Source organism: Arvicola amphibius, chromosome X (genome assembly GCF_903992535.2).
Source record: "Arvicola amphibius chromosome X, mArvAmp1.2, whole genome shotgun sequence".
Classification (NCBI taxonomy): Eukaryota; Metazoa; Chordata; class Mammalia; order Rodentia; family Cricetidae; genus Arvicola; species Arvicola amphibius.
In genome coordinates, this window is record NC_052065.1 from 100,722,535 (window position 1) to 100,742,029 (window position 19,495).

Below are 19,495 nucleotides of genomic sequence, written 5' to 3' on the forward strand. Positions count from 1 at the left end.
TGGCCTAAATTCCATTTTAATTTATTTATATCGTTTATGTGTAAATGTGTATGTATATGTCTGTGCAAATTTGTGTGTTTGCGTGTAAGTGTGCACTTCCCACTGTACACATGTAGAGGTCTGAGGACAACCTCAAGTTTTAGTCCTTGCTTTCCACCTTGTTTAAGACAGGGTCTCTTTGTTGGTGGGGGCTGTGTATGTCACATTCTCCAATCTCTGCCTCCCATCTCTATGTAGTAGTATAGTATTATAGGTGTGTGTTACCATGCCTGACCTTTCTAGGTTCTGGGGATCCAAAATGAGCTTCTCACTCATGTTCAGAAATGCTTTCCCCACTGAAGCATTTTCCTAGCCCTCATAATTCTTATTTTCCTATTTCCATTTGCTTGCTGAATTTATTTATTGCTTCTTTTAAATAAACATTTATTTAACTTTATGTGCACTGGCATAAGATCTCCTGGAACTGGAGTTACAGACAAGTGTGAGCTGCCATATGGGTGCTGGGAATTGAACCCGGGTCCTCTGGAAGAGCAGCCAATGCTCTCAACCACTGGGCCATCTCTCCAGCCCCATATTGCTTTATTTTTGAGATAGGGTTTCTCTATGTAGCCTTGACTGTTCTGGAACTTGTTATGTAGACCATGCCAGCCTTTAAATTAACTCAGAGATTTACTTGCCTATGTCTCCCAAGTGCTAGGATTAAAGGCACGCACTACCTTGCCCAGCTACTTGCTATGTACTTACTTTATCCTTTTATTTTCAATATTTCCAAAGCTCTTTATTATATATTTCTAATTTTTACCTGTGTTGCTTTTTCTTTCTAACCCTACGTGAAAACTCCTTTTCTTTCAGGAGTTTAGTTAAATCTATTTGCAGTCATTGATGTAAAAGATTTAACTGGTAGTATAGGTATGTGGACATAAGTGAAACCATAAGCATACACCACTTTCAGAAACCTCCACCTGTCCATTTTGCATTTTCTGTGATAACAACAAAATCTATCCTCTTAGCAAATTTTTAAACATTCAATTCAGTGTTGTCAGCTATGCATATTAATGCTATACATTAGATCTTTAGGGCCTATTTATCTTAAATAACTAAACCTATATATCCATTGCCACTTTCCCAGATTGTGACACTCAGCATTCTTTTTCTGTATTATTTAGACTATTGTATATTTCTCATGAAAATATAATCATGAAATACTTGTCCTATTTCTGACCTATTTCACTTGTATAATGTCTTCCAAATCTATCCATGTTGTTGGAATAAGTAGAATTCTCTGCTTTCTTAAGGCTGAATAATATTCCAAACTGTCTATACATCATATTTTCTTTGTCATTTGTATATTAGTAGATTTAGATTACTGTTGTATCTTGTCTATGAATAACTCTACAGTGAACTTGAGCCTGCAGATTTGTCTTGAAATCCCAAATTCACTTGTTTTGGATAAATACCCAGTATGGTATTAATGGGTCATATAGTTATATTGTTTTTAGGAACGTCTGTATTTTTTTCACATTGGTTTTACTGTTTTGTATTTACACCAGCAGTGTAAAAGAATTGACTTTCTCCACTTTTCTCTTTTAGATAGAACCATCCTGATGAGGCAAAACCTCATTGTATTTTTGACAGTTACTGATTTTGAGTGCTTTTTTTCACATATCTGTTGTTTATTTTGTATGTCTTTTTAAAAAGAAATGTCTTTGCCTTTTTTGTTTTCCAAATCTTTATTAGAAAATTTAAAAAAATGAGAACTAATGAAAGGTAAAAGGCATCACAATAAAACTAAAAGTAAAACTCAGTAGAAATAACTGAATGTGGAAATGGGGGAAAATAGAATATAACCTTTTCAGTAGGGTTAGTGATCAGAAGAGGAAATAGATGTTGATAAAAAGTGAGCAGCAATTCCTAATAGACCATATCAGTTTATTATTCAGGGTTCTCTAAAGAACAGAACTGATAGGTGAGGAAAATATATATTCAGTTTAATAATATATTTAATATATATTAATATATACTAAAAAGGTGTTTGTTAAAATGGCTTATGAGCTGTGGTTCAAGTGGTCCAACAGTGACTATCTCCTGAGAAAAAGGTCAAGGATCCGGTCGTTGTTTAATCCACTTCACTGAGTGTCTCTTATTAGGAGTTCTAAGCCTACCACGCTGCCAGTTTGCATTCCAAATTGGAATCCCAAAAGACTGGGTTCTAACACCAGCAAAGGAACAACTCAGGAACAGGATCAATAAACTTACCAGTGAGAGTGAAAGCAAGCAGGCAAAAAGCCAAAAGTTTCTTCTGTTCTTTTATATGAGCTGCCACCAGGAGATATAACCTAGATTTAGGGTGGGTCTTCACCTCAAATGAGCCAACTGAGAAAAATCCCTCACAGGTGGGCCTAGCTGCTTTGGTTTTAGCTAATTCTAGATTTAGTTACATTGGCAAGCAACGTTAGCCATCACAATAAGTAATGTAAAATTCTTTCATTAATGGCAAGATGCTAATCCAGTCAACTATGACTTTATATTTTAAATCCAGCATAGATAACGTTTACTGAGATTTAATTATATGGTCATTTTTTTCTGAAAGTAATTTTTCTCCTTTCATACATATAAGCCCCTTTTCTACCATCTGTGATTATTTTTAAGTTGGTTTAGGATATTTTTAGTATGGTGGTTACTATTGTGCTACTGAATTATAAGAATTCTCACAGTTGTTTACTTTTTTACTATTTATTTATTGTTTTTTGTTTGTTTGTGTTCCAAGACAGGGTTTTTCTTTAGCTTTGGAGCCTGACCTAGAACTAGCTCTTGTTGACCAGGCTGACCTCAAACTCACAGAGATCCACCTGCCTCTCTTTCCCGAGTGCTGGGATTAAAGGCGTGCATCACCACTGACCAGCCACAGTTGTTTTCTAACACTTGAAATAAAAAGTTTAAATACTCAACAATTATAAGAATTCGAATTTGCTAACATTTTTTCCCATTTTATTTTGTTCTCCGGTTATTATTTTAATGTTTTTTTTTTAATTTTATGTGTTTGGGTGCTTTGTTTGCATGTATATTTGTGCACTACTTACTTGCCTGGTGCTCCTGGATGCTAGAAGCAGCATTGGCCCCCTCAGGACTACAGTTACAGTCGTGATGATGTGGGTGCTCAGAATTGAACCCCAGGTCCAATGTTCTTAACTGCTAAGTCACCTCTCCAATCTGCTCCAGTTATTCTTAGAGAATCCTCCTAGAGAAATTCTACCACTGAAAACTATATATAATAAAAAATTAATTTTTTTATTGAGAAAAAACTTACTATTATCAGTTTAAATGAGATTCTGATTTTATTCAAAGTAAATTTCCCCCATGAAATATTTAAGTATTATAGATAGGATAAATTGAGATTTTGAGGATGTAACTGATAACTCTTTTCTTTGTGGGACATATATTATGTAGTGCTTTATGTTAGGAGAATAACATATCAACTCTCCACATAAATCTAATTCCAACTATGCTTTATTAAAATATTACTATGTCATTAGGTAATTAAGCTTCATATATAAATGATATATGTGATTTTAAGTTATATCTTGACATTAATATGAATGAAATCTATGATTTGTGTTCAAAAAGCAAATTAATAAGTCCTACTCTGAAAAGAAAAATTACAAGGTAATTTAAAGTTTTAAAAGTTTTCCATTCATTTTGGAAGCTATTTCATTAAAATGGTGTTTATTGTTGGAATTTTTGCAATTTATAATGAAAGAAGACAGTGGTTTTGGTGGATATCTTCCCATATATCATATATTGCTAAGCATAGCTTTATATGATCTAAACCTACTGTAAATATAGAATGATGTCTGGTTTCTATAAGAGGTACAAATAAAACACACTATTTCTCTTCTTTTAGCGTTGCTGCCCAGACATGATAAATAACTTTCTGGAGACTGTTAAGTCAGAACATTCAACAACTGAAAACAAAGCTAACATTGGCTTGGATAAAGAAAAATTGATCATGCTAGTTAGTGATTTTTACTATGGAAGACATGAAGGAGCTGTTGAGGAAGATCTAAAGACTTACACAACTTTTAAATGCTTCAGTTGCTCGAAAGTTCTTAAAAATAATATTAGGTATGTAAATATTTCTTTGTTTGAAAATTAAGAAACAATAATTTGCATCTTGATCTTTTAATATAAATATATTTTTCTTTGCTATCCTTAGGTAAACCATCGTAATGTTTCTGCTAAGAAAGGCTATTTGTTATGCTGAAAGTTGTACGAGGCTTTTCTTTTGGTCCACCAACCAGCTGCCAAATCATGACAAGGAGACGTATTAGTTTTGAATGCTCAACCCTAACTTGGGCTCTTTTCCAGCAAGCTCTTTTAACTTAAATTAACCTGTTTCTCTTTACCTTTTGCCTCAGAGCTTTTTACCTTTTCTTTCCTTCTTTTCACTGCTTGTGCCTGCCTGGCTGGTCCCAGGCATATCCCTTTTTCTCCCTTGTTCTCTTCTCCTTTTCCTCCCTCTTCCTCCCCTATTTACTCTCTGCCCAGAAGACCAGCCTATACCTCTCCTGTCTAGCTATTGGCCATTCAGCTTTTTCTTAGACCAATCAGGTGACTTAGGCAAGCAAAGTGAAACAGCCATACATCTTTTTATAATTAAACAGCATACCTTTACGCAGTTAAAATAATAGTCTGCAGTATAAACGAATGTAACACATCTTTGCCCAGTTAAAATAATATTCCACAAAAGAAAGTTTTTATTTTTTCTTGTATTTCATAGTTTTATACCTGGGTCTACCCAGTTATAATTTTTCAGATAGCTTAAGAAAACAAGTGTATTTACTGTAACTTTGGGAAAATAACATATTTTCCACTTGTCTGAGTTACTTTCCTATTGCTGTGATAAAACACCATGACCAAGGTTTTAATTTGAGCTTATTGTTTCAAGAGTCAGAGACCATGAAAGTGAAGCAGAGGTATGGTATCAAGAACAGCTGGGAGCTTACATCTTTATCCACAAATAGGAGGCAGAAAGAGACCAAGACACTGAAAATGACCGGAGTCTTTTGAAACCTCAAAGCCTGACTCTAGTGACACATGCCTTATCACAAGACCTTTCTCAACAATTCCTCCCTTCAGGGAACAAATATTCAAACATATGAGCCTGTCAGCTCCATTCTCTTCCTAGACACCACATTCCAATCTGTATTGGTCAGAGTTCTCTAAAGAAACATAACTGATAGCATGAATATGTGTAAATATGTGTAGAGGGATTTGTTAAGAGTGGCTTACAGGCTGTGGTCCAAGTAGTTCAACAGTGGCTGTCTTTTGCTAGAAAGGCCAAGGATTTGGTAATTGTTTGGTCTACAAGACTAGATGTCTCAGCAGTCCCCAGTCTGGTGTCAAAGTCCCAGGGAAGTCCCAGAGAGCTGCCAGTCTTCAGTCTTTGTTGGAATCTAGAAAAAGTAGGTTCTAGTATCAGCAACAGGATAGGTGAATTTGCGAGTGAAAGTGAAGGCAAACAGGCCAAAAGCATAATCTTCCTTCCTCTATAGCCTTTTATGTAGCTACTATCAGAATGTGAGTCTTCTCACGTCAAATGATGGCAGTAAAGAAAATCCCTCACGGATGTTGCAGCTTGGGTTTTAGTTAATCCAGATGTGGTCAAATTGATAACTAAGATTAGTCACCACATCCCTATATTTATTTTCTTGTGTTGAATCCTATATTTTTTAAATAACAAGAACTACTTTATTCTGTCTAGTATCTTCCATGCTAGTCTTATTTTTCAGTATTAGCTCAAATTTTTATTCTAGCTCAATTTTTTTCAACTCACTTTATAATTTTCAGCATATTTACCTCAGGAAAAAATGATTCATATTTAAATTACCTTCTTTAGAGAACTTGTATACAACATGTCTCTGCTTTGATTTTTTTCTTTATATTTTATAACACATATATAATGGAGTCGTAAAGGGGTTTTTTTTGACAGGTTCTTACTATATATCCAAATTCACTATGTAGACTAGGCTGGCCTTAAACTCAGAGCTGTACCTGCTTCTGCCTCCTGATTACTGGGGTTAAAGGTGTGTGCCACCATGCCTGGTTGAAATTCTAAAGATTTTGTAAGTTTTTATATTAAAATTTAAGAACTTATATTTTATTATCTGAATTATATGACTTGTTGAATATCATCATAAGTAAGATAGTAATAAATCAAAATAAGACAATTGGCTGATTTTTTTCCCATTGGTTTTATAGCCTTGTATTTGTGGTAAGTGACTTTGTTTTCCAAATTGGTGTGCGTATAATATTTTTCTTGGTCTCTATTTGGTAGCTCTGGCTGTCGTGGAACTCATTGTATCTCAGGCTTGCCTCGAATACACAGAGATCCCCCTACCTCTGCCTCCCAAATGCTAGAACTAAAGGTGTGCGCTACCATGCGTGGATTAGAGAAAAAAAATTGAGACAGAGTCTCACTATGTACCTCTGAATAGTCTGGAACTCACTATGTAAACTAGACTGGCCTCAAGACCACATAGCTCTGCCTGGCTCTGCTTTAATCCTGAGTACTGAGATTAATGGTATGTACCACCATGCCCCACTAGAATTTTTTTGTAAATATAACCTAGTAGATTTCTTAAAGCTTGATCTTTTATTTATTCTTTTATTCTATTTACACTTACTAAATTAATACTATTTGTAAGAATTGGGCTATGAGCTCTGTCAAATACAGACATGAGTCAGTAAAATCTTCACATAGCTTGTAGACTTTATAGACACTATACAGTACAGCTTTAGGGAAACTAAAAAAGTATGGGTTAGTAGCCCTTTTCTTATTGTTTTTATTGTTTGAGAATTTCCTATATGCATATAAAACATTTTGATCAATTCCACCCCATTTCCTTCCCCTACTTTTTACTCCCAAGGTCATTGCTTTTTTTTTTCCCCTTAAACCCACTGGGTCCACCTAGTACTGTTTGGTGTAGCAGTATAGGGCCATCCACTTGAACATGAGCAATCTTTTAGGGACCACATTCCTGAAGAAAACTGACTCTTCTCTCCCACCAGCAGCCATTAATTGTCAGTAGTTTCTCGATTAGGAATGGGACTTCATGAACTCTTTCTCAATCCATGCTGAGATTTTGACTGGCTTGATCATGTATAGGCCTTGTGCATACAGTCACAACTACTGTGAGTTCATGTGTGTAGCAGTGCAAGTTTCCCAACATTTTATAATAAAATAGCTTAAATATTTAACAAGGGTTACTTTTCAGAGAAACTTAAAGACATCTACTAAAACCAAAAGAGTAGAGAAGATATTGTACTCCATGTATTTACATTGCTGAGTAATGGAACCAGATGTGTTCAACTTTAGGGAATACTGTCAGGCACACAGTAAAAGGAACATTTTAATTTACTCTCTCATTGGATCCAGTTACTTTTGTCAGTGCTAGATTTTGTTATTGTAGCCATGCTGGTAGGCATCTGGTGATGTGAAATTGAGATGAGGAGGGTGGGGATTGGAACTGTGGTGGTCTTTGCAATTTCCAGATGAATAATGGTGCTGAGAACCTTAAGTTCATCAGTGCTTACAGCTGTCTTGTGAAATGCCCATTAAATATTGTTTACTATTTCATTGGAGTATCTGTTTTTATGATATATTTTCAATTCTTTATATACATATTTTGAGTAGTTCTTTTTCACTTTCCCTAGAGTACAATTAATTTTTTCCCTCCATGGAAACTGCTCTTTTGAAAAAAATCTTAAGTTTGCTCCCCTAAAATAATAGATACAATCTATCAGGTTAGATCCCCAAAAAAATCATTGCTTTAGACTTAACACTCAAACCTACATTACACCTTGAATTGATTGTCTGCAGAGGAATAAAAAACTGTCTTTCCTTCTTCTAGATCCACACAATCCATCAGCATTCCCTGGGAAGTTTGTCATGTCTCCAGTGCACTGCACACATGACCTTCTGTCATTACTCATAGGACTACATGTCTGTGGGTCTGTGTCTGACTGATGTCTGTTCTGTCTTCATCTACTTGCTTACTCTCTAGTTCACATATGTCTGTGGTGTCTGTCTGTCTGTCTGTCTGGTCAGACACTGACAGGAAATCCTTCCTAAGTTGCTCTCACCTTATTCATTGAGGCAGGGTCTCTCAGTTGAACATAGTGCCCATCATTTAATCTAGTGTATCTAGTCACCTTATTCTGGGGATCTGCAGTCTCTGCCTTTCTTGACCTGAAATGAGAATGTGAGACTGCATATGACTTATGATGTGTTATGTGCTGATGTCAGGATTTATTCAATATGCTTTAGATATTCATCATAATCCTGAGGCATGAGTATTATCAGTCTAATTTCATAGATAAAGAGCCTGAGGCATTAGGAGATTCAGTAACTGGAGAAGAGAACACAGAAACTGAACTGTGCAATTCCAATAATCCCAGGATGCTGAGATTGTATGCTTGTGAAACCATCCTGAGCTACCTAGAAACCCTGTCTCTAAAAAAAGTAGATATTGTAGAATGTAATTATAATCAAGTATAAAGAACAGTGTTTTGAAGCCTGTAATCCCAGCACTCAGAAGGTAGAGGCAAGAGGATCAGAATTTCAACACAGGCATCAGCTATGTAACGAGTTCAAGGCCAGCTTGGGCTACAAGAGACTTTGTCTCAACAAGCAGAAATAAAGAGTGCTTTGGTAGTGGTGTGAATAGGAGATGAATGATCAAAACCTCCAAGATGATTGGTTCTCTAAACTGATAAGATTATTACTCGATTATAGAATGGTTTTTATAGAGACTCATAGTGATTTGTTATAGTCAACCTAATCTTAAAATTGCTTTTGATTGTTGTTTCTCTAACTTCCTACCTTAGCCTCCCTAACTCTACGATTACAGGTGTGAGCCACCACATACACCAAAGTGTTTTGATTGATTGAGTTATTTTACTTTGAAATTCAGTTTGGTAAAGGCTTTAAAATAGATTTGCCCATTTATATCATAAGCTTTGTCATGGAAAGGCAAAGTTCCTTCTCATAAGAAGCCCATTTATGAGAATGTAAAACTGAGCAAATGGAAGGTGTTACAAAGAATAACACACTGCCAGAAAAATAATAATACTTTCTGTATTATAATTTTTGACATTGTGACAGATATATAAGAGAAACAGTTTAAGGAAGAAAGGATTTTTTTTCATGGTTTCAGAGGTTCCAGTCCATGATTAGCTGATACTTGCTGCAAAGCAGAATCAACATAGAGGAAGGATATAGTGAAGGAAAGTCATTTACCTTCTGGTAATTAAGAGGCATAGGAAGTGCCAGGGGCTAGGTACCTCGTTTTAGGGCCTGCATCCAATGATCTTCTTCCCTCAGCTGGGCCCTGCCTTCCAGTATTATGACTACACCAATGAATTAATACATTGGATTAGATCAGAACCTTCAGGATCCAGTCACTTCCCAAAAAGCTGACTCTAAGGCAATAAAGATAATAGTTTGAATTGCAGTCATGCAACTACATGTTAAAATTTTAGGATCAGATAATTGTTTGTGAACCTTTTGTTGTTATAAACTGCATTTTGCAACTATTTTACTCTCATTTATAGGTTCATGAACCACATGAAACATCACCTGGAGCATGAAAAACAGAACAGTGAGTCCTGGGAAAGCCATACCACATGCCAGCACTGCTATCGGCAATATCCCAACCCCTTTCAGCTACAGTGCCACATTGAGAGTACACACACTCCTCATGATTTTTCTAGTAAGTAACAGTTTTAATGAATTTGATTACCTGATTATTAGGGAACCTGTTCCTTTTACTACTCATAGTAGTAGTGTTACTGTATTACTTGATGTTATGATTTATACAAAATGAATCTTGTTTTCATATGCATGTGAAAATGGTATGTTTTTTTTCTCTTTCAGCTATTTGCAAAATCTGTGAATTGTCATTTGAAACAGAGCATATGCTTTTACAACATATGAAGGACACTCATAAGCCTGGTGAAATGCCATATATTTGCCAGGTATACACATTTATTGTATACTTCAGTGTTTGTTCAATGTCTGCATGCCATTAAATAGTATTGTTTCTTTTTATTTCTGAAGCATTTAAATAAAATTAATTAGTATACTAAAATTGAGAAACCTCTGTGTTTAGTGAGATTTCCATTTGTTGGGACTTGTTCATATATTATATATGGGTATAATGGGCTAGATTTGACCTTCTTGGCCATAGTTCTCTGACTACTGTAATAGAAATTGTCCAACTAGAGAATGACAAAGATGGGCTTATCATACAGGGAAGAATACAGATGTTTTGGAAAATAGGAAATATTTGAGAACTAAACAAATATCTTTTGACCAGTGGTTTTTCAGAATTTGAAGTTACTCCCAGTATTAAAACAGCAACATAAAAATAAACTGTCTCTGGCTTAGCCTGAAAAAAGAGTAAGTGGGATCAGTGCTTGAAAATTTAAGTCAACATAAGGGATGATCGATCTGCAAAGAGGAATAAAATCTATGTTTTGAAATATCCCTAGTGCAGAATGTTTTTCTAAACCAATGATATGTTACTGCTAATGTGATGTAAATTATATGCAAATTATAAAATTTTATGTTGAACTTAAACTTTATTTCTATTTCTAGGTTTGCCAGTTTAGATCATCAATATTTTCTGATGTGGAAACTCACTTTCGATCATCCCATGAGAACACTAAGAACTTGCTTTGTCCATTTTGTCTCAAAGTTAGTAGAATGGCAACCCCTTATATGAATCATTACATGAAACATCAGGTGAGATTTAAACTTTCTTTCTTCATATTGTTTTATGGAGAAGATATACAGACTTAGAACATTCATTAAATTTATTCCAAGAAGACAAAATTGTTCCAAACGACATGTTTGACACTTTATGCTGATTTATGAAGCATCCGCTTCTTTTTCTTTCTCATTTTCAGGTAATTCTAAGTTCCATAATCTGAACTTTCTGAAAGCTATCACTAGAAATAGGAACCACAAAATAGAGGGGGAAAGGAGTAAATGAATGGAATATATAAGTTGCGTATTTTGGCATCCCAGATTGCTAGGCAATTGAAGAGCAGAGGAAAGGATTTTAACTGAGAAATCTTAAAAGACTTACAGCCTTATGGTTTTGCTTTTCTTCAAATCTTTCCACTTACTAGTCCATTTTTTTGTTGCTGTTATGAGAAGACAAGTATTTGTCATCAATGACCCAGGGTGGTTTCTAGAGGTAGCTGCTAAAAGAGGAAACAGTTGTGACTCTTATTACCAGATTTATAAACTGTATCAGGGAATTATACTTAGGTTGTAACTTGCTTCCTACATGACTTTTGCTAGTTGTACTTTATAATTTCTAAGATACCAGTATCAGTGCTTGCTCCTCTCTTGAGTTCCGATTTTGTATTCACCTAGTCTTTTCTTTCTTTCTTTCTTTCTTCCTTTCTTTCTTTCTTTCTTTCTTTCTTTCTTTCTTTCTTCCTTCCTTCCTTCCTTCCTTCCTTCCTTTCTTTCTTCCTTTCTTTCTTTTCTTTGTTTGTTTGTTTGGAGATAGGGTTTCTCTGTAGCTTTGGAGCCTGTCCTGGAACTAGCACTTGTAGACCAGACTGGCCTCGAACTCAGAAATCCACCTGCCTGTCTCCCGAGTGCTGGGATTAAAGACATGCACCACCACCGCCCAGCCTCACCTAGTCTTTATATATCTCCTCCTTCCCTACTACCTTCCTCTTTCTCACCTATCCCCTTATTCTTAGTTTCTTTATTCCACTAGACAGTTTTATTTCTCTTTTTAGTAGTTAGTTCTGGGTGGATTAATACATACAACTCTGGTCTAAGAGAGTGCTTTGAGGTTGGTGCCTGGTATTCTTTATCCTTAATCTTTTTTATATTCTTTCACTGTAATAAAACTGGCTGAATCAACAAACCTGGGATACTTATGGAATCATTGATATCCTATGAGTACTCTCTTCGTCTATTTAGGCATCTGTAACACACTATAATGAACTGGATAAAATAATAATAAATACTTATTTCTCACAGTTCTAAAGAAGGGAAAGTTGAAAATCAAGGCACCAAAAGAATTGGGTCTGGCAAGGGCCTGCTTCCTGATTCACAGATGCCCGTGTTCTAACCATGTCCTTACATGGCAGAAGGGGCAAAAGAGCTCTTTTATAAGGACACTATCCCATGATCTAATTGCCTTCTGAATATTCTGCCTCCCAATGACGTTACATTGGGGCTCAGGAATTCCATATAAGAATTCATATAAGAAAGATGACATTCATTAAGTTTAGTATACCTAAGAGATAGACATTCAGCAGGAAAGAGAAAATAATCTTTTCGTAAGGCTTATCGTGTATTTCTCAGGTATTTTCAGTTTGATTAATTATTCAGAAAGCCAGAGATGAGCAGTTTTAGTCTTGTAATGGAAATTACATTATTAATACATTAACAATTATTGCATTTGTAGTTTGTTATTTTTTAAGATTTCTGTTGTAACATTTTTCTAAAAGGAATTTAATTTTAGGAATATTAGTTTGCATAATGTTTAAGAAATACTAAAGTTTTTAGATATGTTAAATAGTTTCCTTAATTTCTTAGTAGTAAAATTACCAACTACTAATCATTTGCTTTGTAATAACAGTGATGCTTTTATGTCCATCTTTTTTTAACAGCTATCCTATGAAGTAGGTATGTGATCATTTCCATTTTATAGAAGGGAAAACAGGGGCTGGAGAGCTGGCTCAGTGATTAAGAGCACTGGCTGCTCTTCCAGAGGTCCTTAGTTCAATTCCCAGCAATCACATGGGGTGGCTCACAACCACCTACAGTGGGCTCTGATGCCCTCTTCTGGCATAAAGGTATACATGTAGATAGAATATTCATACATAAATAAATATTTTTTTTAAAAAAGGGAAAACAAAGCTTTATAGGGAATAATTTGACCAATATCACATTCTCCAACAAATGACAGCTAAAAGTTGATTCAGAGCCTAAACTTATCACTGACTCAAAATCCACAATAATAGGTAGGAAGGCAGAAAATACAGAAAGTTAATATTACTCTTGAAAATCCTTTAAATTCATCAAACAGTATAGTGGCTTGTCAAAATTTTCAGTATAGGGAACCTTTTGTGTTTCTTTTTTTAACCTTTGTAATATATCACTGTCTCTTTGGTTGGACATCATGGTATTCCTGTATCCTCATCAACCTTAGTACCTTGCAACATACATACACATGAAAGACATTGAAAATTTAAGTTTAATTAATTTTAATATTAGATTAATATCTCTAACACGGGCCTCTAGGAAAATCTACTCTGAATGGAATAGCAGACATTTTAAACTCAATGAACTGTGCTCTGTGCTTATATGTATTCTTCCATTCTCTTGCTGCCTGACTTGCTATTTATTTAACAAATATTTTATAGCATTTAAATATTAGGAATACTAAAGATGAGAAAAGCAGCCTTTGCCCTCTGAAATTTGTACTATAATGTAGAAAGGTGTGTGTGTGTGTGTAAGTGTAATTTACATGCATACCAGTTAGTAGTAAATACAGTGGGAAGAAAGTGCAAGTGGATTAGGACTTCTAGATCTTTTTTTTCGAGACAGGGTTTCCCTGTAGTTTCTAGAGCCTGTCCTGGAACTAGCTCTTGTAGACCAGGCTGGCCTCGAACTCAGAGATCCGCCTGCCTCTGCCTCCCGAGTGCTGGGATTAAAGGCGTGCGACTTCTAGATCTTTTGTGAAGTGGTGGGTGCTCATTTTTACATTATTTGGTCAAAGAAGGCCTCTCCCGAGGGGATAAGGCAATATATAATATGGCCATCAGAAAGAGAATATTCTAAACACTGGGAATATTTTAAGTAGATTAGATAGTGAGGTGAGCATAGATTTGGGATGTTGGAGGAATAGCAACAGTGTTAATATGGCTAAAGCACAGTAAAGAAGCAGTAAGACCAGGTGTGATACACGCCTTTAATTCCAGCACTTGAGATGCAGAGGCTGGCAGATCTCTGAGTTTGAGGTCATTCGGTCTATCAAAAAAGTTCCAGGGCAGCCAAGGCTACACAGAGAAACCGAGTCTCAAAAAACCAAGGGAGGGAGGGGAGGAGAAGGGACAGGAAGGAAGGAAAGGAAGGGGAAAGACAGCAGTAGGAAAGTAGTAGCTGAGGATGTGGTGATGGAAGTCAAGCCATTTGAAGTAAGACCTTGTGTGCCAGAGTCAGGATTCCAGAGAGTAAATGGAAAGTCATCAAAGGATATTTTTTGTTTTGTTTTTTTCGAGACAGGGTTTCTCTGTGTTGCTTTGGAGCCTGTCCCTCCTCGAACTGTTAGCTTTTGTAGACCAGGCTGACCTCAAACTCACAGAGATCTGCCATTCTCTGCCCCCAAAGGATTTAAGCAACTGAGAAATGTATGTTTTTAAGGTCACCCCAGTGGCTGTGGAAAGGAATGACCATACTAGGGGTTAAAAGATAGAAACAGGGAGAAGATAGGAACCTGTTTCAAAGTTCACACGTGGCTTTTACTAGTATGGATGGTAGCAGTGGTTGGAAGTAATGAAAAAATAGAAAGGTAAGTGCTTTAAACGTATTGCCAATAACTTACAGGTTGTATTAATGTGTAAGAAAGAGGAGTTAAGAATGACCAAGTCTGGTGTTTGTTATGAGCTACTATAAGAATTGAATTTTCATATACTGAGACATTAGAAAAATATGGAAGGAATAAATTTTTAAGTGTATAATATTTTTTTGAATTATTATTTCCATTTTTCCTCTCTCCAACCCTTCCCATAACCCCTCTCCTCTTGTTCTCTCTCATTCATATCCTATTTTTCTTTACTTGTTGTTACACACACAAACATACACATGCACACCCCTAAATATATGACTTGCTCTAACCATATAATGTTACCTGTATGTATATGATCTAAGGATTGCTCATGTGGTACTGGATAACAGTGGGGGACCTTTTCATGATACTTTTACATGGAAGCATATAATGTTGTGTTTCATTCTGTACATGAAAGTTACTATTTCCTAGAGGATATATAAATTTGAATCAGTGATATATGAGATTCAGATTCCAAGTATTCATGACATCACTGGATATTATCTAAAATAATAAAACAGACAACACTTTACATTTATGTTGTATGTCAGTCTGAACAACATCATGAACGACATTTTTGTTTTGCTTTGTTTTTTGTTTTTTTGAGACAGGGTTTCTTTGTAGTATTGGAGCTTGTCCTGGAACTAGCTCTTGTAGTCCGGGCTGGTCTCGAGTTTTCCTCCATGATTATTTATTTATAAAGAAATACTTATGTGCTTGTGGACATACAGATTTATTTAATAAAGAACTATTTTATATTTATTTTGCTTAAAATTTAGATAAGATGTGTAATAAATGAGACTATATACATAAATACTACAATTAACAGATATAAAGAACAGTACCTGGCTTTAAACAAGTGACTTGATTTTCCTGGAGTTTTATTTTGTGTCAGCAAAGTAATAATATGTGTGTTTGAGAATTCAGTCAAAGGATTATCAAACAGTAAGTTCAGTTTCTGGTTAGATTTTCTTTTCATTTTTTTGCTTTTTGTCTGATTATTATTTGGTAGGTGTTTGTTTGAGACAGGGTCACATGGTGTATCCCTGGCTGGCTTGGAACTTGCTATACAGACCAGGCTGACCTTGAATTCACAAAGATCCACCTGCCTCTCCTTCGGATGCCTAAGATTAAAAGCATGCACACCACTCCCAGCTAGACTTTTTGATTTTAAAAATTAATTTTGGGGAGCTGGAGAGATGGCTCAGCTGTTAAGAACACTATCTGCTTTCCAAACATCCTGAGTTCAATTCCTAGCAACCACGTGGTGGCTCACAACCAACTGTAATGAGATCTGGTGCCCTCTTCTGGCACTGTATACATAATCAATAAATCCTTTTTTAAAAAAAAAAGTTAATTTTGACCTTGGAGGTGGTGGCTCACGTCTTTAATCCTAGCACTCAGGAGGCAGAGGCAGGCAGATCTCTTTGAGTACAAGGCTAGCCTGGTCTACAAGAGCTAGTTCCAAAACAGGCTCCAGACTTAATAAAGAAATCCTGCTTCGGAAACCAAAAGAATAAAAATTTAGTTTTGTTTTACCAACTTGAGAAACAAATGGAGTTATCAATAAAGAATTTACTTTTTCTAAGAATAAAATAAAATGTAATTCATTTTTGTAATCTCGCATGTCTGAATAGTTCATACATCAAATTTATAATCAAAAGTGCCTTTATACCATAATAGGTTTAGAGTTTTTTCCCAGTAGATTATAATTGATATAATTTCATGTGGGGAATTTGATATAGCAAATACTTTTTAAATTCAAAGACATGCTTTTTTTAAAAAAATTGAATAAAGTGCTTGCCTATTCCACATGAAATCCTAGAATTCATCTCCAGTACTTCAAAAATGATTGAATGAATGAATGACTCCATATAGTCCAGTGATAGCATAAAAGGCTTAAATATGATCCCTAGCACCAAAAAGGAAAAAAAAGAATATTTTGGCATTATCTATGATGGAAGATGGTAAAATGATTGCTTTTTAAAATTATAGAGATGTTAGTCAAAGAGAAATTTCAGGTCTCAGGGTTTGTGGTTGGTAGTTGTTATTGTCTCTAGAATGTGGTGGTAAATACCTGTAATCCTAGCACTTGGGTGCTGAAACAGGAGGATCACAAGAAACAAACAAAGTATAACACAGGGCTTTCAACGGCAGCTGGGGTGTATAGTGAGACTTTCCTCATAAAAGAATTTTAATATCATTTCTAATAATTTTTATAAACAGAATAAAGGAATTTATCGTTGCCAAAAATGCAGACTACAATTTTTGACCTGCAAGGAGAAAACAGATCATAAGTTAGAACATCGCACATTTATAAAGCCTAAAGGACTAGAAGGATTGCCTCCTGGAACAAAAGTGAGTATTAAATATGTTGTATCCTAGCATTTTGTCTAGTAAAATCCTTGACTGGCCAGGCAGTAGTGGCGCACACCTTTGATCACAACACTCTGGGGGCAAAGACAGGCAGGTCTCTGAGTTCAAGGTCAGCATGGTCTACAGAGTGAGTTCCCTGACAGGCTCCAATGCTACAGAGAAACCCTGTCTCAAAAAATAACTAAATAAATAATAAAGTAAATAACTAAATAAAGTCCTTGACTGGATATGGTGGTGCATGCTTTTAATCCTACCACACAGTATGCAGAAGAAGCAGGTGTATCTATGAGTTCAAAGATAACCTGATCTACATAGTGAGTTCAAGAACAGCATGACTCTGTCTCAGAAAGGGGGTGGGAGAATAAAGAAAGGAAAAAAAAACTCCTGTCTGGGTATTGAATATAATATAAAAATATTGTCTACTTTCATTAAGAACTAAAGTTAATGTTTTGCTACATTTTTAGTGTGTGTGTGTGTGTGTGTGTGTGTGTGTGTGTGTGTGTTATATTAGTACCTGTAAAAGGGCATCAGATACCCTGGGGTTGCAAGTAGTTGTGAACTGCCACCCTACATGGATTATGGATTCTGGAAACCAAATTCAGGTCTTCTGCAAGAGTATCAAGTGTTAAGAACTGCTGAGTTCTTTATCTCTTCAGCAAGGTTTCATTATTCTTATGCTTGAAAAGTAAAACTTTTGACTGTTGTTAGAGTTGATTGACAGGTGCCTTATTGAAGTGACATTCCTTTGATGTAGGCTGAGTCACTAAGTGGTTGTACTGTTCTGTAGGCTTTAAATTTATTACATGTCTCTACTGCTAGACTACAAAGCATTTGAGACTGGGAGTCACATTTAATTTATCTTTTTAGTCCAAGCAGCTATCGTAGCAACTTGAATATTATGAACGTGTTGAAGTTGATGTTACTTTCTTTTCCTGAATGACATGACTGTTTTTTAAGGTTTATTTATTGTGTATACAGTGTTCTGTCTGCATATATGCCTGCAGGCCAGAAGAGGGCGCCATATCATTACAGGTGGTTATGAGCCACCATGTGGTTGCTGGAATTGAACTCAGGACCTCTGGAAGTGCAGTCAATGCTCTTAACCACTGAGCCATCTCAAGACCCAACATTACTGTTTTCTGTGAATAAACATACATCTGACTATAAATTTAGTTCTCTATGTTTGCCATATTTTTTCTCTGGTTTCTTTATGTAAAGTTTGCTCCCGAATTTTTGGTCTGGCACATGGATGGATAATCCACAATTAAATTATTCCCAAGCTTTCATGTTTGGCTTTTAGCACAGACTTTTGTGAGTGTATCTGCTATTAGAGTTACCTAAAATAATACAGAGCAATTGCTGTGAACGTCTAGAGTAAGAAAAGCATTTCAGTGTAACTTCTTGCAACCCATTTATCCTGTGTTGAGACTAAGCATAGAGAATACTAATGTAAACATTGCAAAGCTCTCATATTTTCCATATTGTAATACAGTGGTAGTAATAATAATATCCATGTCCTTTTTTATACATTCTGATTTATCCAGTCAGCAATCTAACAAGACAGGAGAGTGAGTTAGTATTATTCCTGTATTAGCGATAAAGAGAATTAATTAGATGGAATCAATTACTTATTTAAAATTACAGGAAGAATTGAAAAGTGCATTCTTTAGATGCTCATATAGTTTATATTAACTTCTAATTATCTATTAATATCTCTTTACATATAAATGTTACCAGTATAAAATTATAATATTTCAATAGCAAATAAGCATCTAACTAAATTTCATTTAACTGGTAAGAACATTTAAAATAAATGGGAAACTGGGCCAGCAAATAAAGGTACTTGCCTCCCAACAATGCAAGTCTGATTATCTGATTTCAATTCATAGAACCCATATAGAGATAAAAATTTAGAATATAATTCATGTACCAGACATTTTTCCATTGCAAGTGCTCTCAGTTCAGTGGTTTTATTAACATTGAGTTGTGAAAACACCATCTTGTGCAATTTTAAACCATTTGCATTATCAATAAAAGGAACTCTACATCCATTAATGGTGACTGTATTCCAGCACCACTCAAAGCAAGATAGAATCTCTTCCCTATGAATTTTCTCATTTTGAGATCCCATGTAAAGGAAATCATATACATGATGAATATACAGTCTTTGAGGATTTATTTTATTTGGTATAATGTTTCCTAGGCTCATCTGTCTTGTAGCATGTTCCAGTGCTTCATTCCTTCCATGATTGAGCATATTCTATTGTGTGTATATTTTCATTCATCAGTGGTATTTGAGGTTTTTAGACTGTGGCAATGATGCTATAAATATTTTTGTAAAAGTTTTTGTGCAAGCATGTGTTTTCATTTTCTTAGGAATGTACCTAGGAGTAGAATTATGGGCTCCTTTGCTAAGACTTAAATTTAGTGTTTATATCTTCTTTGAAGAGATGCCTGCTTGTCTATTTTGTTATTTG

The 19,495-nt window shown here is 35.3% G+C and overlaps 1 protein-coding gene across 5 annotated transcripts in view; it reads left to right on the plus strand.

The window, feature by feature from the left end:
• The window catches only part of Znf280c (zinc finger protein 280C), a 55,117-nt gene that overhangs the window by 24,734 nt on the left and 10,888 nt on the right, over window positions 1–19,495 (plus strand). For all 5 annotated transcript variants that reach the window (XM_038317049.1, XM_038317050.1, XM_038317048.1 and 2 more), the window contains 5 exons: window positions 3,902–4,122; window positions 9,613–9,770; window positions 9,935–10,035; window positions 10,658–10,804; window positions 16,869–17,000. In XM_038317049.1, the coding sequence (XP_038172977.1) occupies window positions 3,902–4,122; window positions 9,613–9,770; window positions 9,935–10,035; window positions 10,658–10,804; window positions 16,869–17,000 (759 nt within the window). The remainder of the gene's footprint in view (window positions 1–3,901; window positions 4,123–9,612; window positions 9,771–9,934; window positions 10,036–10,657; window positions 10,805–16,868; window positions 17,001–19,495) is intronic.